The 27,195-nt window shown below is 41.4% G+C and overlaps 2 protein-coding genes across 4 annotated transcripts in view; both read right to left on the bottom strand.

The window, feature by feature from the left end:
• The window catches only part of LOC135210983 (non-lysosomal glucosylceramidase-like), a 343,346-nt gene extending 343,115 nt beyond the window's left edge, over window positions 1–231 (bottom strand). The window contains exon 1 of the mRNA XM_064243984.1: window positions 132–231. Coding sequence (XP_064100054.1) covers window positions 132–156 — 25 coding nt within the window. The 5' untranslated portion in view covers window positions 157–231. The remainder of the gene's footprint in view (window positions 1–131) is intronic.
• The window catches only part of LOC135210986 (transmembrane protein 17B-like), a 708,558-nt gene that overhangs the window by 674,420 nt on the left and 6,943 nt on the right, over window positions 1–27,195 (bottom strand). The gene's annotated exons all lie outside the window — the stretch shown is intronic.

The raw sequence follows: 27,195 nt of genomic DNA, 5'->3' as shown, positions 1-27,195 counted from the left end.
AGTATTAGTAACTGATGGAAATAATAATACACTAATATACAACAGACAATACAAAGCGAGCTAACCTACTCTAAACAAAGGGACCCTAAAGATGCAAAATACACTGCAACAAAAGAAGCAAGTTATCTTACCATACATTTGCTTGCCATGCATCATGGTTATGCAGTCAATCCAAGGCTTTCTCCCTTGAACCTTTGTGTACAAATACCACACTAAATATCTGGAAAAGTATACAATTCTGTTAATCTTCAAAAATAACAAAACAAGATTTACACATTAACAATCGTGATAAAACAAACAGCAATGAAATTTGTATAAATCTGACATATGAAAGATTTTGTGCTTTTTATGCTTTAGAACTATTTCAGGGAAAAGTACATATTTTAAAACTGACAGAACATTTTCTATTTTCATCTCAATATAATAAGACTGTCAATAATAAAAATTATATTTTTATAAGGTTTCACATATACCTACCAAACAATTACATAGCTGTAAGCTTTCTTACCTGGCAGTCAAAAATCCGTATTTTCTGGGCTCAGTTCGTGTCGGCCAGTGAAATAATCCCTTAGTTCATTATTTCTAAGGTAATTGAGTTAACAAATACCAGAGAAAAAAACAAATCAAAGAAGATGTCAGTATAACTGACTCACTCACCCAAAATAAAAGAAGGGTGTCCGGTATGGTAACTGGGGCGAGTGAGACCACTACCACGAACTTCTTGCCATTTAGAATTCTCCTATATCAAAATTCCCAAACGAGAGAGCCGATCCACAGGTTGAGGCGGCAACTACTACCACTACACCCCACGCCACGCCGATCGCCGCGCCTCTGGTGGCCATCCTTTCAGTTAGCGGACTTAAAACCACACGTGTTTTCTTTCGCTCTGTGATTTGTGGATTTATCTTTTTCCCTTCTTCCTGATGGAACGTGCAGCGATTGCAGCAGCTAAGTTAAGTGTCCTGTAAAGGTTTGGATTTAGTTTCGTTCCATCCAGGTGCCTGTGTTTGCCGTTTTTTAGGTTTAAATACGGGTTCCCGGTCTGGAGCATGGCGGCATGGTCCCGCCTCGTGTTCGGTTAGGTTCTCGGTCCCCCATACCTGGAACCTTTCCTTTTGATTTATTCACGTGTGACTCTAGTCCTATTATTCATTTTATGCCATGTTGCTTTTTACATCATTTTAGGGGATGTAGCCTACCCCTGGTGTTAGTTCATGCATGCATGTCTCTCTACCTAACGTAGGCATCTGAGTGTTTCCTTGTCCAGACCCAGCCATTGCTCTCCTTATCGGCTTAGGCTAGCTCTGAGTGTAGACTTTCTTTCGAGTCAGTCGTGCACTCCTGGACGTCCATTCTCTTTCACTCATTGTTTTTCACCTACTTTCTGTTATCGATGTATAGTTATGTTTTGGTTAGCCTAGGGCGTCTAGCCTTGTAGCCTGGGTCTCGGTGGTCCTTTGGTCCACGTTAGTTACAGTTTTGTTGCATCCTCTCTTATCAGTTTTGTTGCATCATGCATTGTTGCACCATCCTGGTAAGTTTGTTGCATTAAACCCTTGGCTTTCCGATCCAGTCGGTTGTGTTGTGTTATCATACCTTGGTCCACTCTTGATCGCGGTACGGCTAGACGCCCGCCCCAGTCGCTTCCCCCCTCCTCCTCTCGTCATAGAGTAGGGGGGAGGGATGTCTGTTCTCGCTCGCTCCATTCGGGCCCGGCTCCCTCTCTCCCTACACGGAGGGAGTAGGGGAGTCTAGACAGACTTTTAGGCTGGGAGTGACCTTGTTCTCCCTCGTGCTCTGTGGTGCCTCAGTGTGGCGAGGGTTGGGGGGTTGGCCTCCCCTCTCCCTGGTTGCTCCGGCGTCCTGCGGTGTACACGGAACTGATTTCTTCCCTCCTCGTTTTTTCCCCCCCCTGTGACGGCGGGCTTCTGCCTCGTCTTCCCCGGCGTCCCATCGGTTACAGAAGGGGGCGTGGTAGGCTCCGCCAACCAACGGAGTGGATATGTTTTCAGTTGGTCCTTAGCTTTCCATCATTCCTTCGTCTCCGGCGTGTGCCCCTTTGGGCATTCTTCCGGCAGCGTTGGACAGCGCCGCGCTTCGGAGTCGTCCTTCGATTTTATTTCAGTTATGCTTAAGTTAGTTTAAGTATTTTATCTTAAGCTTGGGTCCCTCCCCTGCCCTTTGTTGGAAATTTCTTTTATAGTTATATGTCATATATATATATATATTTACCTCTGGTTTGCGAAATTTCCTCCTCCGGCTTACACCGGAGTTATTGTATCACCTATTTATCCCATAAGGTTCTCAGGGGAGGGGTTATGCCCGATTTTTCATTAATCTACGGCATGCGGCGGAGTACTAGAGTAGCCCTGTGAGTGTAATCTTGATACTCATGTATCTTTCCACTTACAGGTTACCAACTGCCAGCATCCCGGCTGTAACGCCGTGTTGCAGGACCCCTGCGGGCACGAGGTCTGCAGGACTCATGCTCCCTGCTCCACCAGCCATGCGGATCTGCAGGTCTGGTTTCATGAAGCTTGTTCCATCTGTTACGAGCTTGTGAGTCAGTTTTTGGATGGGGTAAGTACTTTACTCATCAGCACATTCATACAATATGAGTTCTGATATATGATTAAGCTTAAGTTCTCCTTAGTATAGTAGTAAATTTATGCGATAGAAGTTCTGATATATTGCTAAACTTAAGCTTAATTTAGTCTAATGGTTAGGGTTCACCTTTAGCCTTAAGTTCTAATAATCGCCCTCTCCTTCAGGATGCCGCAGTCAGGGAGACCGCTCTCGCAACCCTGAGGGCTTGGGTCGGCGGATTCGGGAAAAACACCGCTAAAGGAGAGCCCTACATCTTGGAGAAAAGGCTGGCTGTCCTATTGTTTCCCGGAGGCAAGTCAACGGGGTACGTCGACCCTACTGAGGCAGCCTTGACGATCGCGACTATACAACGACAGGTGGAGCAATGCATGAAGGAAGGACCAGGCCTGGATATCTCGGCGGAAGTCGCCACCTTAGACATTAATGTAGAGCCTATGGTAGGTGCGGATGACTTGTTGGTTGAGGTAGGTATGTTGGACGCTCAAGGGCTTCCCTTGGGCGTTCCTGGATCTTCTTCTCCTGTCCCTTCTTCTTCTTCCTTCCAGGGCTTTACGGGGGCGGAGCTCCCGTATAGTGCACCCGACGCCTCTGTGGTCCCCAAGGTGAACGGCCACAGGGCTCAGAAAACCCTAAGCAAGACGTCGTCGTCTAAAAAGACTTCTTCGTCGTCTTCAACTCATAAGTCTCCGGCTTCTCACCCAGGAGCAGAAAAAGTGAAAGCATCTACTTCTTCGGCTTCACTTCCTAAAGGGTCAAGGAGCAAGTCCTCCAAAGAGAGATCCCGCACTCCCGCGGAGTCGGTGGTCTCTCCTTCCACTAGGGTAGTTCCTTTGGGGACCTCATCTGCTTCTGCGCCAGTAAGTGGCTTTGATCCTGCTGCATTTTCCGCCGGGATGATGCAGCAGGTAGGAGATCTAGTAGGTTCTTTAAGATCTAGTATGGAGCAGATGTTTACCCGGCTGTCGGACAGGATGTCCACTCAAGAGAACCTCCTGTCTGGCTTTATCAAGCTCCACAAGCTGCTACTCCAGCAGCTAGTGCCAGTCTCCTTCAACTCCCTCCATATGAGTCCCTCCCGCCATTCTCCATGAGTAACCCTTGGAGAGTAGCGTCATTCGCCCCTTTCCAAGATGGTCTCATCTCCATCCCAGAGTGCGGAACTCAAAGGATTGAAGACTTCGAGTTCTACCCTGAAAATTTGCAGCCTCCTTTCATTGGCTACGCCAGGCTGACGGAGTCAGCATTGAATTGGGTGGACAAGATCCCGAAGGAGACAGTTCTCTAACCTAGGGATCAGGCACAGAGGGAATGGCTCCGCTGTCTGGAAGAATGGGACTGCATTAACACCAGGCTTCAAGCCTTTAAGAGCCCATTCACAATCTTCACGACGGAAGAGGAAGCACCACTTCCTTTCCTGACGAAGATTGCTAGCGTCACCATCCAAGCAGGCTTAAAAGGGGACCCTTTGCCGCAGTTGAGGGAAGCAGATCCCACATCTCCTCTGTTCCCTTTGTTTGGCGATATGTGGGAGGACTTGCCAGCCACCTTCACAGTGGGAAAGTTTAAACCGGACTGCGCTATGGACCAGTTCGGCGAAAAACTCCCAAGGCTTCCGGACAACCTCATCCAAACAGAATTCGAGGCAAGGTCCAGGCTGGCAAGAACTCTAAACACGATGGTAATGACAGAAGTAGCGGCCCTTTCCTATGCATCGGAACCGCTCTTCAAGCTTTTGACTAAATCACAGACTTATACAGTCCAATCGGACTTGTATGAGTTTGTGGTTGCAAGAGTCAACTGCAGGAAGCATGTCCTCTAGGAAGCAACTATTCGGCATGAGCCAAATAAGTTGCTTTCCTCCAACATCTGGGGGGCGGACCTCTTCCCGGAGTCAGTGGTTAAAGAGGTCCAGAACGAAGCTACGAGACTCAACCAGAGTCTCAAAGATCGTTGGGGCCTCTCTGCTAAGAGAAAGCAGGACTCTTCTGCTTCAGGTAAGAAACTGAAAAAGTCGAAGAGGTTTCAACCCTATCAAAAGAAACCTCAACACTTTGTTCAAGCAGTTTCAGCTGTCCCAGTCACCCAACCAGGACAAGCTGCCACAATGAAGAGCCAGACTCAACCTATCCTCCTGATCTCACCTCAGGCTCAACCATCCACCTCTTACGCTGTCTCATCGGCGTTCAACCAAGTGTATGAAGGCCAGGCTTTTCAGCACTTCAACCGGTTTGCCAGGGGAAGTAGAGCCAGAGGAACGTTTCGTCAGAGAGGATCAGGCAGAGTTATCAACAGAGGAAAACACTTCCGTGGAGGCCGTGGAGCTCACCCAGCACAGCAACAGTGAGATCCCCAAGGTAGGAGGGAGGCTGTTCCTCTTCCAGCATCGGTGGGGGTTCAGCAAATGGGCACAAAGTATTGTGTAAAAAGGTCTGGGTTAGAGCTGGATCAAGGGCCCCCCTCCACCCAGACCATTCCTTCAACTTCCATCGAAGGAATTGACAGATTATGCGGAGGAACTCCTTCAGAAAGGAGCAATATCGAGAGTCAAGCATTTAAAATTTCAAGGTCGCTTGTTCAGCGTGCCAAAGAAAGGCTCACTAAAAAGAAGAGTAATCTTAGACTTGTCCCAGTTAAACTTATCCATTCGCTGCGACAAGTTCAAAATGCTGACCATCTCGCAGATACGGACCTTACTTCCCCGTGGGGCCGTCACCACCTCTATCGATCTTACAGACGTATACTATCATATCCCAATAGCAAGACACTTTCACCCTTACCTAAGCTTCAAGCTAGGGGACCAGGCATTCTCATTCAAAGTGATGCCCTTCGGGCTGAACGTAGCTCCCAGGGTATTCACGAAATTAGCGGAAGTAGTTGTTCAACAACTGAGGTCGCAAGGGATAATGGTAGTAGCATACCTCGACGATTGGTTGATCTGGGCGCCAACCGTCGAGGAATGCCGAAAAGCCACAAAGAAAGTAATTCAGTTCCTGGAATATCTGGGGTTCCAGATAAACAAGGGAAAATCAAGACTCACTCCAGAGTCCCACTTTTCAATGGCTAGGCATCCAATGGGATTTATCCTCTCACAATCTGTCAATTCCAATAGCCAAGAGGAAGGAAATAATGAAGTCAGTAAAGCAATTTCTAAAGTACAAATATGCTTCAAGGAGAAACCAGGAAAGGATCCTAGGTTCTCTTCAGTTTGCTTCAGTGACAAACATCTTGATGAAAGCCAAACTGAAAGACATAAACCGGATCTGGCGCTCAAGAGCAAATGTCAGATCTCGGGACAAGTTGTCAGCAATCCCGCAAATCCTTCGGAACCGTCTGCGTCCTTGGACACAGATGAAGAATCTGTCCATGTCGGTACCTCTTCAATATCCTCCCCCGGTAATAACTATCCACACAGACGCTTCATTAAGCGGCTGGGGAGGGTATTCTCAGTTCAAGAAGGTTCAGGGAACTTGGTCACCACAGTTCCGCCAGCTTCACATAAACGTATTGGAAGCCATGGCAGTATTCCTGACCCTAAAGAGGCTCCTTCCACCAAAGAACTCTCATGTAAAATTGGTTCTGGACAGCGCAGTAGTAGTTCACTGCATCAACAGGGGAGGTTCCAAATCAAGACATCTAAACCATGTCATGATAGCCATCTTTTCCCTGGCGGACAAGTACAAATGGCACCTCTCCTCCACCCACCTGGCGGGAGTAAGGAATGTGATAGCAGACGCTCTATTCCGGTCAGTTCCCTTGGAGTCAGAATGGTCTCTGGACAACAGTTCGTTTCAATGGATACGCCGGAGTGTCCCAGGTCTCCAAGTAGATCTCTTCGCTTCTCAAGCGAACCACAAGCTTCCATGCTATGTGGCTCCCAACCTAGACCCTCTGGCATATGCCACAGACGCTCTGTCCATAGACTGGAACCAGTGGAAGAAGGTTTACATCTTTCCTCCAGTGAATCTTCTTCTGAAAGTTCTGAACAAACTCAGGACTTTCAAGGGACAAGTGGCCCTAGTAGCACCGGACTGGCCGAAGAGCAATTGGTATCCCCTGCTTCTGGAATTGGGTCTTCGCCCCCAACGGATTCCCAATCCCAGACTCTCTCAATCAGTACAAATGAAGACTGTGTTTGCTTCCTCAGGAATTCTCAAAGCCCTAACTTTATGGACTTCATGAAATTTGCGGCTAAAAATGATGCAGGTATAGATCCCCAGAATATCCTTTTCCTGGAATCAGATATAAGGGATTCAACTCTGAGGCAGTATGACGCTGCAGTTAAGAAGTTGGCATCTTTCCTGAAGGAATCAAACATCAAAACCATGACTATCAATTCAGCTATATCCTTTTTTAGGTCCTTGTTTGAAAAAGGGTTAGCAGCTAGCACTATTACTACAAATAAATCAGCCTTGAAAAAGATCTTTCAAATGGGTTTTAACATAGACTTAACAGATTCCTATTTTTCATCTATTCCCAAGGCTTGTGCTAGACTTAGACCTGCTGTAAGGCCTACTTCTGTGTCATGGTTTTTGAATGATGTCCTCAAATTGGCTTCAGACACTGACAACTCAACTTGTTCAGTTTATAATTGTCCTTAAGAAAAACATTATTTTTGTTTGCTAAGCCTGGCTTCAGGAGCTAGAATTTCAGAACTGTTGGCTCTGTCCAGAGATACGGGACATATAGAATTTCTCCCCTCAGGAGAAGTTCTACTCTCCCTGGATCGCAGCTTTTTAGCTAAAAATGAGGATCCTTGATTGAGGTGGGAACCTTGGAAAGTCGTTCCTCTTCCTCAAGACCCTTCTCTTTGTCCAGTAATGACCTTACGAGCCTTTCTGTCTAGGACATCCTCCTCCTCTTCGGGTCCCCTCTTTAGGAGAGAAAAGGGTGGCACTTTATCAATTAAAGGCATAAGACAACAGATCCTCTACTTTATTAAACAAGCAAACCCTGAATCTTTCCCTAAAGCACATGATGTTAGGGCAGTAGCCACCTCAATTAACTATTTCCAGCACATGAACTTTGATGAATTGAAAAAGTATACTGGATGGAAATCGCCGACAGTGTTTAAGCGACACTATTTAAAGTCCCTAGAATCTTTAAAATTTTCAGCAGTGGCAGCGGGAAACATAGTTTCTCCTGACACTGCCCAGTAGTTATAGTTGAAGATCCAGATCTCCTTTCTGCCTGCCTCATTTAACATTTCGTCCATCCTACCGTAGTGCTCTACACTTCGCCTTTAGCCTTAGCTGCTTATCATAATGGCTTAGTGGTGTGTCCCTTATTTTTTTTGCTAGGGTCACCCACAATTTTTGTATATATATAAACTTAACGAGTGTGGTCCCCTTATTTTTATGCTAGGGTTCCACACTCTCATCTTACAATGGTTTTGATGCTTTGTGATTTTTCAATGTTTGTGTATATGAAACCTATGGAGTGTGTCCCCTTTTTGTATTGTTAAGGTTACACACACTATCATATAGTTAATATTTTGATGCTTTATAATATTTTGTATATTTTAAAAAAATTTTTACATGTTTGTGAGAAACCAATTACACTATGATTTATCTCACATTTAGAGATTAAGTGGACATGATTACTTGTAAATTTGTATATAATTTCACAAGTCCCTTTTGATGTTATTATTTTGTATACATACCTTTTTCTCTAAATTATAGTATTGTAGATTTAAATTTTGGTTTTATTGAGACCCTCTTTTATTTTCTTCAATCTTGTGCTATTTCTCTGGTACTATTTCACGCAGCGACACGAACTGAGCCCAGAAAAAGGATTTTGACGTAGGAAAAATCTATTTCTGGGCGATGGGTTCGTGTCGCCCAGTGAAATCCCACCACTGCCCTGCCCTGCCCTGCCACCCAAGATTGCCTGCTAACTTCAGGATGGCCACCAGAGGCGCGGTGATCGGCGTGGCATGGGGTGTAGTGGTAGTAGTTGCCGCCTCGACCTGTGGATCGGCTCTCTCATTTGGGAATTTTGATATAGGAGAATTCTAAATGGCAAGAAGTTTGTGGTAGTGGTCTCACTCGCCCCAGTTACCATACCGACACCCTTCTTTTATTTTGGGTGAGCGAGTCAGTTATACTGACATCTTCTTTGATTTGTTTTTTTCTCTGGTATTTGTTAGCTCAATTACCTTAGAAATAATGGACTAAAGGATTATTTCACTGGGCGACACGAACCCATCGCCCAGAAATAGATTTTTCCTACGTCAAAATCCTTTATTTGGTACTACAATCATTAGTGTAGGTGAAAACGGACCTAACCACTTTCGGGAAAACCTGGTACATACTGCTGAGCCTACTGCCATCAATTCGTTGAGCCACAATGCCCATCTGTAGGAACGAGGGAGGGCTCTGATTATGTAATTGTTTGGTAAGTATATGTGAAACCTTATTTTATTATAAAATTATTTTCATATAACTGACTTACCAAACAATTACATAGCTGATTCCACATTCCAAGGAAGGTGGATAAAATATAAATTTCATAATAAAATTTATTATTTGGATACTTACCTACTGTTAAATTTAGCTAGATCTCCCCGCCGATTAGGCGAGTCAGCATTCAAACAAACAAAAAATCGAATGGCTGCCCGGATGAATCTAGTTTACCTGTTCTCCACCAGGTGTGTTTCGAATGTTTCAGCTCTTAGAATTCTCCTTGACAGCCCACTAAGTTGTGGGGAGGCTGGGTGTGTCTACTTTAACAGTAGGTAAGTATCCAAATAATAAATTTTATTATGAGAATTTATATTATTTGAGATGAATCTTACCTACTGTTAAATTTAGCTGATTCCCACATTAAGAAGAGGATGGTGGGTAGTACAGCTAGACAAAACTCCGCTCAGCCATTTGAGCCAAAGGTTTCTTATACGAAACCCAAAACATTCTCACCTGAATTGGAATCCTTGGTGGGTTTTACTACCACCAGAAGTTGGATTCCATTCAGGGAGCAAGGCTCTCATATGTATGCAGCAAAGAGCAGCCTTGCGGAGAAAACCGCTTCGATTCAGCCAGCATGAAATGCAAGCGGTATGAGGGACCCCTGTGCCTGGGTCCAAAAGCCCTATAAAACGACAGTCACTTAAAATGAATACCTTTACAATATAAAGGTATGCTCCTATACGAAATTTGTACCTTCACGCTCCCCAAAATATTAAAATGAAGTATTTATGATAAAACAAAGTTTTATGAATACTTACCTGGTAGTTATATATATATAGCTACAGTCTCTATCGGTCTGGCAGATTTTTCAAAACGCGCGGCAACCGCCGAGTGGTAGGTGTTCGGTTAGGTGGTTAACAACCCTTACAGGGTGGTACTTGGAATCATTCCCGTTTTCTGTTCCTCAGATCATCTCTTGCCCGACCTGTCTCCTGAGGGGAGGTGGGTGAGTCTTAAAATGTATATATAACTGCCAGGTAAGTATTCATAAAACTTTGTTTTATCATAAAAGGGATTTTGACGAAGGAAAAATCTATTTCTGGGCAAGGGCCTGTGTCGCCCAGTGAAATGTCCCTTTAGCACACATTTCTAAGGTAAATTATTGCTAACATACCAGAGAAAAAGGCTAAAATGGAAATGTCAGAATATTCTGACTCGCTCACCTTATATAAAAGGAGTTGGTATGGTTTCTGGGGCAAGTGAAACCACTACCACGGGCCTCTTACCATTTAGATCCATCCTTCTTCGAAATCCCCCTACCTGAGAGGGCCGATGCAAGGCCCGCTCCCAGTTACGACTACTACTAGCGCCCCCGACACCACCACTAGCGCCTCTACCGGTCATCCTTGGAGTTAGCCTGTCAAACTTGGGCACAAGGGTGGGAATAAAAGAAGGGTGGGATTTCACTGGGCGACACGGGTCCTTGCCCAGAAATAGATTTTTCCTTCATCAAAATCCCTTTTCTGGGCTCAGCTCGTGTCGTTTCGTGAAATAGTACCAGAGAAATGGCCACAAGAAGCTTGAACAATGGATATAAGATATTGTAAGGATAAAATAAAAAACATTCAAAAATTAAGTACTATAATCTAAAAGGGATTTTGACGAAGGAAAAATCTATTTCTGGGCAAGGGCCAATGTCGCCCAGTGAAATGTCCTTTTAGCACACATTTCTAAGGTAAATATTACTAACATTACCAGAGAAAAAACTAAAATGGAATGTCAGAGTATTCTGACTCGCTCACCTTATATAAAAAGGTGTCGGTATGGTTTCTGGGGCGAGTGAAACCACTACCACGGGTCTCTTACCATTTAATCCATCCTTCTACAAAATCCCCCTACCTGAGAGGGCCGACACAAGGCCCGCACCCAGCTACTACTACTACTACTAGCGCTTCCGACACCATCACGAGCGCCTCTAGCGGTCATCCTTGGAGTTAAACTGTCAAGCTTGGGCCCAAGGGTGGGTGTAAAGAAGGATGGGATTTCACTGGGCGAGACAGGCCCTTGCCCAGAAATAGATTTTTCCTTCGTCAAAATCCCTTTTCTGGGCTCAGCCCGTGTCGCTTCGTGAAATAGTACCAGAGAAATGGTCCCAAGCTTGAAAGAGGATATAACAAGAGTAAGGGAAGAATAAAAAACAATTGACATAAAAGAACTATAATCTAAAAAACTTATGACTACAAAGGCCAGTTTGAGAACATCATTCAAGAACCATGACACTGAGCTAGGCCTTTCTGCTGGTCTGAGTAGCACAAGCTCTAGGAATAGATGAAAAATAGGAGTCTGTTAGATCTATTTTAAAACCATACTGGAATATTTTCTTTAGAGCTGATTTAGTAGTAGTAATAGTACTGGCTGCTAAACCTTTTTCAAATAAGGATCTGAAGAAGGAAATAGCCAGGTTGGTAGTCATGGTTTGAGATTCGTCAAAATCCCTTTTCTGGGCTCAGCCCATGTCGCTTCGTGAAATAGTACAAGAGAAATGGCCCTAAGCTTGAAAGAGGATATAACATGAGTAAGAGAAGAATAAAAAACAATTGACATAAAAGTACTATAATCTAAAAAACTTATGACTACAAAGATTATAATACATACTTAAAATTATTATGATAACTTATATTAATCTTAAAACTAGACACAGTTTAACCCTTAAACGCCGAATGGACGTATTAAACGTCGAGTCAAAATCTCCCCCGATTTCCGAATGGACGTACCATACGTCGGCTCAAAAAAGTTTTTTTTTAAATTCGCGGAAAAATACTTATAGGCCTACCAGCCGAAAACTTTTGAATCACGCGCCTTGGGGGATGCTGGGAGTTCACGGATCAAGGCGTTGTTTTGTTTACAATCGTTACGCAGGCGCGCAAGCGCGAATTTCTTTCTTATCGCACTAAAAAGTATCAGTGACAAATCTCAAAAATTATTTCGTCACTTTGACATAATTTTTGCACCGTTTTAAATTATCTGTTACATGAAGTATTATATATGAAAATGTGTGCAATTTCATTTAAAATCCAAAAAAAAAATACTCATGATTGTAACTTTTATCAGTTTTGAAATATTTCCATATAAATAACGATAAGTGCCAAAATTTCAACCTTCGGTCAACTTTGACTCTACCGAAATGGTCGAAAAACGCAATTGTAAGCTAAAACGCTTATATTGTAGTAATATTCAACTATTTACCTTAATTTTGCAACAAATTGGAAGTCTTTAGCACAATATTTCGATTTATGGTGAATTTATGAAAAAACTTTTTCCTTACGTCCGCGCGGTAACTTCCGAAAAAAATCATACATGCGATTGTGGTAATGTTTGCACCATTTTAAAATTAGCCGTTACATAAAGTTTTATATATGGAAATGTGCGCAATCTCATGCACAATACAACTAAAAACAACCCATGGTTGTAGCTTTTATCAGTTTTGAAATATTTTCATATAAAAAATGATAAGTGACAAATTTTCAACCTTCGGTCAATTTTGACTCTACCGAAATGGTCGAAAAACGCAATTGTAAGCTAAAACTCTTATATTTTAGTAATATTCAATCATTTACCTTCATTTTGTAACAAATTGGAAGTCTCTAGCACAATATTTCCATTTATGGTGAATTTATAAAAAAAATAAAATTTTCCTTACGTCCGCGCGGTAACTCTTCCGAAAAAATCATACGTGCGATTGTGGTAATGTTTGCCCCATTTTAAATTAGCCGTTACATAAAGTTTTATATGTGAAAATGTACGCAATTTCATGTAGAATACAACGAAAAATAATTGAAGGTTGTAGCTTTTCTCATTTTTTGAAATATTTGCATATAAATCACGATAAATAGAAAAAAAAACCACGTTTGGTCAACTTTGACTCTACCGAAATGGTCGAAAAACGCAATTGTAAGCTAAAACTCTTATATTTTAGTAATATTCAATCATTTACCTTCATTTTGCAACAAATTGGAAGTCTCTAGCACAATATTTCGATTTATGGTGAATTTATGAAAAAAACTTTCCTTCCCTCCGCGCGCGGATTCTCCGCCATAAAACTCTGAATTGCGTACATCGAATTCTCGGAAAATTTGCTCCGTTTCATATTAGGCATTTCATAAAGTTTTATATATGAAAATGTGTGCAATTTCATGTAAAATAAAAGGAAAAATATTTGAAGGTTGTAGCTTTTCTCATTTTCGAAATATTTGCATATAAATCACAATAAATAGAAAAAAAAACCACGTTCGGTCAACTTTGACTCTACCGAAATGGTCGAAAAACGCAATTGTAAGCTAAAACTCTTACAGTGTCGTAATATTCAATCATTTGTATTCATTTTGAAACAAATTGGAAGTCTCTAGAACAATATTTAGATTAATGGTGAATTTTTAAAAAAAACATTTTTTTACGTCTGCGCGTTACGAATTCGTACATCATTTTGTGATAATATTTTTCCGGTGTTGCTTTTATTGTTTTACAATGTATTATATATCAAAATGATTGCAATTTAGTGTACAATACAACGAAAAAAAAAAGAAACTCGTTAGCTTTTACCGTTTTTTGCACAGCGTGATTTTAATACAATTATGTATGAATTTTTTTTTGCTACCATATATCGCATTATTTACATATGATAATGATATTATTTTTCATTTCTGATGATTGCATACTAAATTTCAGGCAATGAAAAAAAAAGGAGCCAAAAATGAACTCTTAATCTTCAAAACTAAGCGCGCTGTGATTTTTTGAAAAAATTATTTTTTCCGCTTCCGCGCACGCTCAAAACCGGCTCCGGAATTCGGGGGAGTTTTTGATTTTTACCGCTTCAGCGTTTAAGGGTTAACAGATTATTTACAAGTGTGAGTAATCCTAGCATAAAAATAAGGAAAACATCACAATAAGTGCCCTTTTTTGGCAGCTAAGGCGTTAAAAAAGGGGTACATGGTGGCAGGATTGCAGGAAGGATGTCAGTGAGGCAGGTAGAAAGGAGATCTGGATCTAATTTACTAAACTACTTAAGCAGTGTCAGGGGAAGCAGTATTTCCCGCTGCCACTGCTGGAAATTTAAGAGCTTCTAAGGACTTAAGGTAGTGACGTTTGAACACTGTCGGAGATTTCCAGCCTGTATACTTTTTCAGATCATCAAAATTCATATGTTGAAAGTAGTTGATTGAGGTAGCTACTGCCCTAATGTCGTGGACCTTGGGGAACAAGTCTGGGTTGGCTTGTTTAATAAAGTATAAAATTTGTTGTCTAATACCTTTTAAGGAAATGGTGCCACCCTTTTCCCTCATAAACAAAGGGTCAGAGGATCTCATGGCTGTCCTGGAAAGATATGCTCGTAAGGCAGTAACTAGACATAAGGAGGGGTCTTGAGGAAGAGGAAGGATCTTCCAAGGGGCCCATCTCATTAAAGGATCCTCGTTTTTGGCCAAAAATTGACGATCTGGAGAGAGAAGAGCTTCTCCTGATGGTAGAAATTCTATATGACCTGAGTCTCTAGATAAAGCCGACAGTTCAGATACCCTGGCTCCTGAGGCCAGACTTAAAAGAAATAATGTTTTCCTCAGGACGGGTAAGAAATCACATGAGTTGTTATCAGTATCTGAGGCCAGTTTGAGATCATTCAAGAACCATGACACTGAGCTAGGCCTTTCTGCTAGTCTGAGTCTAGCACAAGCTCTAGGAATAGATGAAAAATAGGAGTCTGTTAGATCTATTTTAAAACCATACTGGAATATTTTCTTTAGAGCTGATTTAGTGGTAGTAATAGTACTGGCTGCTAAACCTTTTTCAAATAAGGATCTGAAGAAGGAAATAGCCAGGTTGGTAGTCATGGTTTGAGATTCGGTTCCCCTCAGAAATTTGGCTAGTTTCTTAACGGCTGAGTCATACTGATGAAGGGTCGATTCTCTTTTATCCGATGCTAGGAATAGGATGTTTTGAGGATCGATATCTGCATCCCTTTTAGCTGCAAACTTCATGAAGGCCATAAAGTTAGGGTTTTGAGGATTCCTGAGGAAGCGAACACAGTCTTCATTTGCACTACTTGAGACAGCCTGGGATTGGGAATCCGTTGAGGCAATTCCAGAAGGAGTGGGAACCAGTTGCTCTTGGGCCAATTGGGGGCTACTAGGGCAACTTGTCCCTTGAAAGTCCTGAGTTTGCTTAAAACTTTCAGTAGAAGATTCACTGGAGGAAAGGTGTATAGTACTTTCTTCCACTGATTCCAATCTATGGCCATGGCTTCCGTGGCATAAGCCAGATGGTCCAGGTTGGGAGCCACATAGCAGGGAAGTTTGTGGTTCGACTCTGTGGCGAAAAGATCCACCTGGAGCCCTGGAACCTGCTGGCAGATCCAATTGAATGAACGCCTGTCCAGAGACCACTCTGACTCTAGAGGGACTGAGCGAGACAAGGCATCTGCTATCACGTTCTTCACTCCCGCTAGGTGAGTGGAGGACAGGTGCCATTTGTACTTGGTTGCCAGAGAAAATATGGCTATCATGACGGTTCACATGGCTTGACTTGGAGCCTCCTCTGTTGATGCAGTGCACTACTACTGCGCTGTCTAATACCAGCTTGATGTGAGATCCCTTGGCTGACAGAAGTCTTTTCAGAGTGAGGAATACCGCCATAGCTTCCAGCACATTGATGTGAAGCCGGCGGAATTGAAGGGACCAAGTCCCTTGTACTTTTTTGTACTGAGAGTACCCTCCCCAGCAGCTTAGTGAAGCATCCCTGTGGATAACTAATGCCGGAGGAGGGAACTGGAGAGGAATTGACTTTGATAAATTCTTGACCTCCGCCCAAGGGCGGACTCGTTTGCGAAGTATCGCCAGGATAGCTGACAATTTGTCACGGGACTTGTTGTTTGCTCTCGAGCGCCAGACATGGTTTATGTCTTTTAGTTTTGCCTTCAGCAGGACGTCTGTTACTGAGGCAAATTGAAGAGAGCCTAGGATTCTTTCCTGGCTTCTCCTGGATGTCTTTTTGCACTTGAGAAATTGCTTTGTTGCTTTGGCTATTTCTTTCCTCTTGGACGACGAAATTGATAGAGTGTGGGAGTTTAGATCCCACTGAATGCCCAGCCACTGAAAGCGAGAGTCCGGTGTCAGCCTGGACTTGGTCTTGTTTATCTGAAACCCTAGATGTTCCAGAAACTGTATTACCTTGACCGTTACTTTATGGCACTCTTCGATGCTTGTTGCCCAAACGAGCCAATCGTCCAGATACGCAACTACCATTATCCCCTGGGACCTGAGTTGTTGAACTACTGTCTCTGCAACCTTTGTAAATACCCTGGGGGCCACATTTAACCCGAAGGGCATTACCTTGAAGGAGAATGCCTGGTTCCCTAGCCTGAAACCTAGGTACGGGCGGAAGTGTCTTGCCACTGGGATATGATAGTATGCGTCTGTAAGATCGATAGAGGTGGTGACAGCCCCACGGGGAAGTAAGGTCCGCACCTGTGAGATAGTCAGCATCTTGAACTTGTCGCAACGAATGAATAAGTTTAGACGGGATAAGTCTAGAATTATTCTTCGCTTGGTTGAGCCTTTCTTTGGCATGCTGAACAAGCGACCTTGAAACTAAATGCTTGACTTTTGACACTACTCCTTTCTGAAGGAGCTCTTGGGCATACTCCATCAATTCCGTTGTTGGTTGTTGATAGAAGGTTTTGGATGAAGGGGGACCTTTGGTCCAACTCCACCCTAGGCCTTTGGACACAATGCTCTGTGCCCAGTTGCTGAGCCCCCATCTGTGTCAATAAAGGAACAGCCTCCCTCCTACCTGAAGGTTCTCACTGGCTTGGGGCAGGTCGAGACCCGCGCCCTCCTCGTAGGTGCTTCCCCCGGCTGGTTGCTCTTCCGCCACCTCTCTGGCGAAAGGCACCCCTAGCCCTGCTTCCCCTTCCAAACCTGTTAAAAGGTTGGAAAGCCTGGCCTTCATTATTATTATAAGAATAGTTTAACCAGACCACTGAGCTGATTTTCAGCTCTCATAGGGCTGGCCCGAAGGATTTGATAAAATGCCAGGTCTAGGCGAAAGGCCAGGAACTGGGACCAAATAAGTCATATAATATACTACAATAAAAAAAAAAAAAAAAAAAAAAAAAAAAAAAAAAAAAAAAAAAAAAAACCTGCACAGAGGCTTAGACTTTCATACTAGAACACAAACAGGCAATAAATACATTTACTCACGGTTCCATACATACTAAAAAGGTTATAAAATTAACAAATAGTCAAGAAAATTAAAATTTTATCTAAAATTCATTAATTGCTCTGAGGTTTTTTGTAAATATAGTTATTTTTATATTTTATTAATTAAATCAGAGTTTCTTAGAAACGTCATAATCGGAACGACTGAAAATGTGAAAGATTCTGACAAAATTTCTTTTATTGGTTTACTTCCAAAAGTTGACATTCTCTGCTGGTCAAACTTTGGACAATCACACAATACATGTCTAACAGTTATCAATACCTTGCACTCTGAGCACTCCGGAGCAGGGTCATGTGGGCTGCTCATTAAGTGCCCATGTGTTAGACGAGTGTGGCCTATACGTAGACGTGTCAGGATTACTTGCGCATGTCTTTCTCTCTGGTATATGGAGCTCCATTTTGTAACGTCAGGTTTTATTTGTTTTAGTTTATTACTTTCAGGTTCTTCGTTCCATATATTTTGCCATTTATTTACAATTATTGTTTTTATATAAGCTACAGTGTCACTAATAGGGATGTTTACATTTGTTCTCACCTTGTGGATTGCTTCCTTGGCTGCTTTATCAGCCTCTTCGTTTCCTTTTATTCCGACATGGGCAGGGATCCAACATACTTGAATATTTTTTCCTTTTTTATATAATTTATAGAGTAAAAACTTTATCTGCTGCACAATATTATTTTTGGGATTATAACTATTAATGGCTTCTATAGCACTTCTGGAGTCGCTATAAATCACGAAATTATTAAAGTAGTGTTCTTTGATTATTTTTATGGCCAATGTTATTGCACATAACTCTGCTGTAAATACTGAGGCATTATTGGGAAGCGAGAACTGGCATGTTTTATCTTGGGACACTGCAGCATATCCCACTCCATATTTTGATTTGGATCCATCTGTATATATTGCATAATGTGGACCTTTTCGGCTTATGTGCTCTATTGTATGTTGTCTCTGATGTTCTGGGGTATAGGAATGCTTTTTTGATAGACATTTTAATTTTGTGCAAACTTTTATTTTATTCATAATCCAAGGAGGAGGTAATTTTACTATTGGAGGTAGTTGGATATTTATATTCAGTGACTCAAACAATCTTCTTGATCTAATTGGAAAAGGTGGTGAATGATTGTTAATAAATACATCCCTTAGTTCAAATAATTTTTTGGTTGGTGAATCACTTGACTGAATTCTTAGGGCACTTTTCATCGTTACTAACTCTCTATGGAGAGAGAGAGGTAGTTCACCACATTCAACCTGTAAAGAAGAGGTTGGTGACGATTTAAAAGCTCCTGTACATATTCTGAGTCCTTCATTATGAACTGGGTCCAACATTTTCAGTACTGCGTTCGAAGCCGAGCGTATATTTCACTTCCGTAGTCAATGATAGACAGCACTGTTGCTTTATATAGTAATGTAAGGGTTTGTCTATCAGCTCCCCAATTAGTGTTTGATAATTTTCTAATTAGATTCAATACTCTTTTACATTTTGATTTCACATATGTTATGTGGGCGTTCCAGTTCAAGTGAGTATTCAAAATACTAATGCCTAAAAATTTTGCAGTTTGGCCGAATTTGTTATACTTTGATTTCTGATTTTCAAATCTATTTCTTCACCTTTCTTCCATCTTTTATCTTTATAAAATAAAATTGCCTGAGTCTTATTAATGGACAATCTAAATCCTACAGATGAGGTCCATTCATCTATTTTTACTATAGATTTGTTAATGATGCGCTCTGCATGTTTAATGCGAGATGCTGAATAATATATGGCAAAATCATCCATATAAAGGTTGCTTTTAATTCCGGTGGGTAGATTTTTACTAATTTCATTAATTGCTAGGGTAAATAGTGTGCCACTAAGGACACTTCCCTGTGGAACACCATTTTCAAGTGGGAATGTTCTGGACAACGCATCATCAATTTTCACCTGAAAACTTCGATTTGTTAGAAAACTTTGGATGAACATGGGTAAATGTCCACGGACGTTATGGTTTTGTAATGTCTTCAATATAGGATACCTCCATGTAGTGTCATAAGCCTTTTCTATGTCAAAAAAGACTGCTACAGTTATCTGTTTTCGTTCAAATCCTCTGCGTATATGGTCTTCTAGGATAGAGAGAGAATCTAATGTAGACCTGTTACACTGTGACCCAAATTGAGTGGAAGTTAAAATTTTGTTTTCTCGAATGTGCCATGTTAGTCTAGCATTTACCATTTTTTCAAGTAATTTGCATAAGCAACTTGTTAGAGATATTGGTCTGTAATTATTAACATTGCTTGGATCCTTTCCAGGTTTGGGGATAGGAATTATTATAGCTTTACGCCATTCATCAGGAAATAGATTCTGAAGCCATAAATGATTATAAAATTGTAATAAGTATGACTTTGCCAGCGGAGCTAAGTGGTCGATCATCTCAAAGCAAATATTGTCACCTCCAGGAGCAGATTTATTGCTGTTCAAGAGAGCATATTCCAACTCTTCCATATTAAATTTTCTATTATAATATATATCTTCTTGTGTTTCAAAATTTATTGTTATTAGTTCTTCATTATTTTTCTTTGTGCGGAAGTGTTCATCTAAATTTTTATCGCTACTTACATTCGCTAAGTTTTCTCCTATTATATTACTTATTTCTTTTGGATCAAGTATTCTTTTTCCATCTTTCAATATGGCATGTCTAGGTGGTTTAACTTGGGTACCATTTATTTTTCTGAATTTTTCCCATATTTTTTGTATGGGAGTATTATTAGAGAGATCTGAAACATATTTCCTCCATGAAATTATTCTTCCTTGAATTACTTCCTTTTTAAATTTTGCACATATTTTGTTATATATAGGTTTTAATGTATCAATTTCTAGTAATAATATAGTAATTTTTTGTAAAGTTCCTTCTATATTGGTATTTTTTATTTATTTTACTGAACGTTCTATTTAAATTATCTAGTCGTCTCCCTATTGAGTGTTTTACTTTAATTAAGTCTGTCAGTTTATCAGACCACCAAGGGACTTTGTGCTTTGTTGGATGGGGCTTTGACTTTGGTATTGCTTGATCAGCAGCCTTTTTAATGAAATCAACGAGAATTTTGTTAGTTTCATTATGGTCTTTTAAATATTCAAATGATTGGATATTTCTTGTGTGCATTTCATCCCATTTTCCCAATCTGCTTTATTAATGTTATAGTGAGGAACATGTTTTGCAGGATTATTATGTAATAATGATATTAATATTGGGAAATGATCACTGGTGTGGCAAATCATCAACTATATTCCAATCTATTCGTCAATTATATTTGTTGTACAAAGAGTTAGGTCTACTGAAGAAAATGTTCCATGTGTTTTTGAAAAATATGTACTAATTTCGTCATCATATTTATACAGCACATGTCGTTTGACTCCATGAACTCTTCAATTTTACTCCCTGCTCTATTTGAGATTGTACAATTACAGTCCCATATCGGGTTTGTGAGGCATTAAATCCCCTACTATCAATGTAGGTTGGTCTGGCATTGCCAAACAATCCTCAAGTTTTTCTATGTCGTAATTTTTGTTAGGTGGTTGTATATGGTTATAAATTACATAATTATAGTTTTTTATTCGTATTTTGATGCTCGATATTTGCAAGTCAGCAAAGTTTACAGGTACTTGCAATAACATACTTTGTTATGTACATATATAGCAGTACCTAAATTTCCTTCTTCTTCTCTAGATGTAGATACTAAGGTATATTTACCAATTGTTGATACTGTTTTATTGACATGTTGTAAACTATCATCATTGGTTCGTCTTCTTTTCAGTAAGCGTTGTAATTCTCCCAAATGTAATCTGGTCCTGAAGACCATTTAGTGTTTTCCATTCGTTATTATAATAATTATTGGAAAATACCTAGTTGTTAAAGTGTTCAAGCATTTACTTTGTTCTTTGTTGTGGTTTATCTAGTTGCATTTTTTCTAAATTTTAGTTACGACATTTAATTTGCTTTTGTCCTTATAGGAAATTAGGTGGTCCAATGCAACATACAGCCTTTTTTGTGGAGTCTCTAGACTAGTGGTTTCTTTACCTTCTATATTTTATAAAATTTCGTATAGTGTTTGTTAAACTGTCTTTTGTTATATTTTTGTTTTTGTTGCATAATTCGATGAAACATTCATTACATCCACATGTGTTCTTATGTGTCCTTTTTTCATTCACTTTTAGTGCACCAATTACTGGTGAGGGAGTAATCTCTTCTCCCTTCACATACTCATTTTTGTCTATGGTGTTCTCCTCTATTATTTCTTTATTGTTCTGGGTATTTCCATCCATTTCTTTTATTATTACATTAGGAGACAAGGGTATGTTTTTATTTTCTTGTCTGTGACTTTTTTGTGGATCTTTGGTGGTCTTTACTTTAACTGATACCTCTCTAATAATTGTTGGCTTTTTGGTTTTGGGTGAGTTCTCTCTAAAGGCCTCTTTTTATCTTTAGCTTCCAGCTCATTATATCTTGTAATATTTCAGTTATACATGTATTATTCTCTTGTGATTCCATTTCCTCCAATATCTCAAATGAATTTGAACACACAGTTGCACAAGTATCTTGATTTCTTGCTATATTAGTTTCTTGTAAAGTTATTTTTTCTTCTGATTTATCTATTAGGGGTTGTTATTTGCTTCCATTTTTGTTTCATTCTTTGAGCTCGTTGCAGCAGAGAACATTGCTTCCTAGCGGGATCATGCATTCCTCTAACTCTCAACTCTAGTTTGGCTTCTCTTATTGGCATTCCTGATCTCTCTTGAAGTAATTTCAGTTCTGTATTGTATATATAGTACATACACTCCTTAGACCTAGCATGGTGGTTTTGGCCACAGTTTACACATTTTGGTTCACCACACTTCCACTGCGTGGTATGTTTGTCAGATCCACAATACGCACAGATCGATATATTTCTGCAATTTTTTCCTTTCCATGTATGCCCATATTTACTGCAGTTTTGGCACTGTAGAGGTTTTGGAACATAAGGTCTCAGTTCTCTATTTTGGCCCATGATTTTAATTTTGAAAGGCAATTCTTGGCCTTCTTAAATTTTTATTTTGCTATTTTCAATGTCTTTTCATTACTTTGTCTACTGGTTATACTGTATACTTCACAATCTTGTACATTGTTGTACCTTTTTTTAGGGAATCCAGCAAAATATTTTTCTCTATTGGCTCTTCACTTTTAGGAAGTACTACAGTACCCTGTACACTGTTCATATTGTCGTGCTTTTTCTTATCGTTACTTTTATATTGTCTATGTTCTTTATGGTTAAATAATTTTCAGATTGATTTTTTGTAGTGGTTTCTATTAACCACTCCTGTTCTTTTATTTGTCTAAATGACATTTGTTTTCTGAGGTTGGGTGCCTACTTAACAAATAATTTTCCAATCTTAATGCTGATATTTTTCTGTCAGTTTCAAGGTCAAGAACCTTGACCAACTTCCACTCCCAAAGAGGGAGTCGAAGTGAGTCAAGGTTGGGTCAATTCTAAATTTGCTTTTTCTTTGTGGCTTGTATGGTATTAAAGTTTTAATACCAGCCTGTTCTTCATTACCTGGGTTTTCCTTAGAACAGTCCATTGCCATGCAGAAGTCGTAGGGGTTTTTGTTTTTGTTTTAGTTTCCATATATATAAAGTTTACATATTTCGTCCAGGATGAGATCCCTCTCACCAAGGAGGCCCAACTGGGGGAGGAGCAATACTGTTACGCTATGGTAACTGCCCTGGGACACTCACCTGGATATACGCCATACCCACAGTGCCTTAAGGGTCGTCAGTCCCAAGAGATCGGACCCAGCACTGTGGGCATGGCTTAACATAAAAATTTCCCCTCGCTCGACCACGTCAGGTACTCTAGTTTTACGGGTGGAGTGGCATGCCGTCCAACTCCACCCTCCATCAGGTTAAAAGAGCAGTCAATTCAATATTCCAAAACCATGCCAGGGTCGTCAACAAAAGAAGAAGAAGGGAAAGGGGAAAATTTATAAGGAGGAGGAGTAAAGGAGTTAAAGGTCCCAATGTTCAGTTGGATCCACAGCAGAGAGTGTAGGCGTAAAGGGGCATACTCTCTCTGTAGTGGATCCCTAAGCCCCCCACCTCGTCAAGGAGTTGGGATCAGGGGGGCCTGGCCTTCAAACACTGGGTTGAAGGCCAGGGAGACCGCGAAGGAGGTAGAAGCCTGGCCCTGAGGAGTCAACAGCAGAAATTGCTGTTGAGGCTGGGCCTTTGAAGTGGAAGGCTGTGCCACTTGGGAGACTGGCACTGCCTGCACTACCTGCTGTTGTTGGGTAGCCTGGAAAGGCTGGAAGTTCCTAGGCTTATTAGGTTTTCTAGCTGAAGAAGTCGACTCCGGCTTCCTTTTGCTTGAAAGGCCCCAACGAACCTTAAGACTCTGATTGAGTCTTGTTGCTTCGTGCTGTACAGAATTGACGATCGATTCTGGGAAAAGGTCAGCACCCCAGATCGAAGCCGCCAGCAACTTGTTAGGTTCATGGCGGATGGAGGCTTCCTGCAGAACGTGTTTTCTGCCTTGCCACTACGAAGTCGTACAAGTTACATTGTACAGTATGTAAATGTGACTTGGCTATCAGTTTAAACAAAGGCTCGTTACCATAAGTAATGGCCGAAACCTCTGTCACAACCAGGGTATTGAGAGACCTCCCTAACCTGGTTCTCGCATCAAACTCAGCCTGGATGAGATTGTCCGGGAGCCTGGGGAGCCTTTCGCTGAATTGTGTTACAGTAGGGCCTCGTTAATCACGGGGGATAGGGCCCAGAACTCCCCGTGATAAGTAAATACCCGTGTTATCCTGGTACCCCACCTAAAAATTGCTTTAAACTGCCTACTTTAATAATTAACCCACCCAAGACCACTATTTCAATGTTTATAACTGCCTACTTTAGTTCAAGCACCAAACATGTCTTCAACTATCACCTTAAACTAAATTCAAGACAGTTTCAAAGTTATTCTTTCCTATCTTCAATTTCCCCTTCATCAGATCAGCAAACAAAAGTATAATTTCCAAACAATTCCTTTCTATTTTCATGATTTGGCTGCTGCACCAAACTAAAAGTACATAGTAAGTCTATTTCGTGAATGAACATATTTATGATAAAAAAAAATGATATTGTTATAATACAATAAAGTTTCATACATACTTACCTGGCAGATATATACTTAGCTAAGACTCCGTCGTCCCCGACAGAAATTCAAATTTCGCGCCACTCGCTACCGGTAGGTCAGGTGATCTACCTGCCTGCCCTGGGCGGCAGGACTAGGAACCATTCCCGTTTTCTATCATATTTTCTCTCTTCCACCTGTCTCCTGCGGGGAGGCTGGGTGGTCCATTAATCGTATATATCTGCCAGGTAAGTATGTATGAAACTTTATTGTATTATAACAATATCATTTTCATACAATGAACTTACCTGTCAGATATATACTTAGCTGATTGGCACCCTTTGGTGGAGGGTAAGAGACAGCTAATATGGAATAGACAGGTAAACAACATATGTTGTAGGTATAAAAGAAAAACCTTGGTTCCTACCTGATAGGTGGTAGACTTCGTGGCTGTAGCCCGGTCGTCTGCATCACCTCAAGACTTTAGCGAGATATTAGATCTATGGCTAGAGTTCTTGTGGGTCTGTCGATGGGTATATGAACCGCTTACTCGGCAGAGCCTGAAAGGACTTTGTCAATGGGTACTGGACCACTTCTATGACAACACACCTTATGAAGGAGCATAACCAATCCCGACCACCTGATCCTAACCACCATGTTAGTATATAGAATTGTTCTGAGTTATCCCCGAACTCATTACAAACAACCCATAACTCGAAACGAAACGCATTCATACAAAAAATTCTCAAAAAAAAAAATTTTAATACTCCTCTAAAAGATATCACAAGAGTTCCTTACTGAACAACAGTGACTGGCCGCCAGTGCAGCACCGAGCCCTCTTTGTCAGCAGAAATCTAGAACATATCTAGTAGAAGGTATGTACAAAGTTAAGGATTGGTGTTTGCTCCCGTACCCAGTATCGTATCCGCCGATACAAAAGGCCCCAGAGAAAAACATTTCTCGTAGGGTCACGCGAACGTCTTTAAGATAGTGAGATGCAAATACCGAATTGCACCTCCAATATGTCGTATCAATGATTTTCTTTAGCGCATATTCTTCTGAAAAGAGAGAGACATCGCCACTGCTCTAACTTCATGAGCTTTTACTCTTAAAAGCGGAAAGAGTCGTCAGGACAGAACTTGTGAGCATCTGTAATGACGCTCCTAATGAAGAAAGCTAATGCGTTCTTCGACATGATTCTTGTGGGGTCCTTAATCGAACACCAAACGACTTTGTCTAGAGCCTCCCATTTGTTTCTTTCTTTGGTAAGTAGAACTTCAAGGCTCTTACCGGGCAAAGAGACCTTTCTGTTCTCTCCCTACTAGACTCGATAAGCCTTTAATCTCGAATCTCTTGGGCAGGGATTCGATGGGTTTTTCATTTTTCGCTAGAAAAAGAGTTCTAAAACGAGCAGAAGGCCGAGTCTCTGTTAAAGCCGACTTCATCTTCCAGGGCATGAAGTTCCCCAACTCTTTTGGCTGTCGCCAAAGATAGGAGAAACAAGCATTTCCTTGTTATATCCCTGAACGAAGCTAAATGGGGAGGCTCAAATCTGTCAGACGAAAGGAACTTGAGAACTACATCCGGAGGTTCCAGCGGGAGGAGTTAGTTCCTTAGATTTTGTCGTTTCAAACGATCTAATCAAGTCGTGACAGATCTTTATTATCAGCAATCTCCTAGGCCTCTGTTTCTGAAGACTGCCGAAAGCATGCTCCTGTATCCTTTGATCGTCGATACAGATAAGTGAGAGTCCTCTCAAGAACAAAAGGAAATCAGCGATTTCAGTTATAGAGGTACTGGAGGAGGACAACTTCTTAGACTTACACCACCTTCTGAATACCTCCCACTTCGACTGATAGACTCAGTCTAGTGGAAGCTCTGCGGGCTCTAGCGATAGCGCTTGCAGCTTCGCGAGAAAAACCCCTCGCTCTGACAAGTCTTTCGATAGTCGAAAGGCAGTCAGCGCGAGAGCGGGGAGGTTTTGATGAAACCTCTCGAAGTGGGTGGCTGTCTGAGAAGATCCATCCTTTTTGGAAGGGATCTTGGGAAGTCTACTGTCCACTCCAGCACCTCTGCAAACCAATCTTGTGCTGGCCAAAACGGGGCTATCAGGGTCATCCTTGTCCCGTTGGACGCTACAAACTTTCTCAACACTTGTCCCAGGATTTGGAAAGGGGGGAAAGCGTACACGTCCACATTAGACCAGTCTAGCAGGAAGGCGTCGACCACGAGAGCTCTTGGGTCTTCCACCACTGAAAAAAACAAAAGACTTCCAGCCTTGGAAAGGAATGTGGCGAACAGATCTACGTGAGGAGTGCCCCAAAGATCCAAAGACTCTGACACACCTCTGAATGAAGGGTCCATTCTGTGTGAAGGACCTGGCTTCTCCTGCTCAGTCTGTCCGCCCTGACGTTTCTCGTACCCTGAACAAATCTTGTCAGGAGGGAGATGTTCCTCTGTGAGGTCCAAATTAGCAGATCTCTTGCTATCTCGTATAGAGACACGGAGTGCGTTCCTCCTTGCTTCCGAATGTAGGACAGGGCGGTAGTGTTGTCCACATTCACTTGGACCACACTGTTTGTCACAAAGGGTTCGAAGAACTTTAGCGCCAAGTGAACTGCTAGAAGTTCTTTGCAATTTATGTGCCAGGACACCTGTGCTGCCTTCCAGGTGCCTGACACTTCTCCTCGGTCCTAGTGTTGCTCCCCAACCCTTCTCCGATGCGTCTGAATACAACACTCAGCGTTGGGTTCGGAACTTCCAGAGAAATTCCTTTGTTTCT

This window comes from Macrobrachium nipponense, chromosome 4 (assembly GCF_015104395.2).
Source record: "Macrobrachium nipponense isolate FS-2020 chromosome 4, ASM1510439v2, whole genome shotgun sequence".
Classification (NCBI taxonomy): domain Eukaryota; kingdom Metazoa; phylum Arthropoda; class Malacostraca; order Decapoda; family Palaemonidae; genus Macrobrachium; species Macrobrachium nipponense.
Note: the sequence above shows the minus strand (reverse complement) of the source record. Positions and strands in the feature narration are given on the sequence as shown.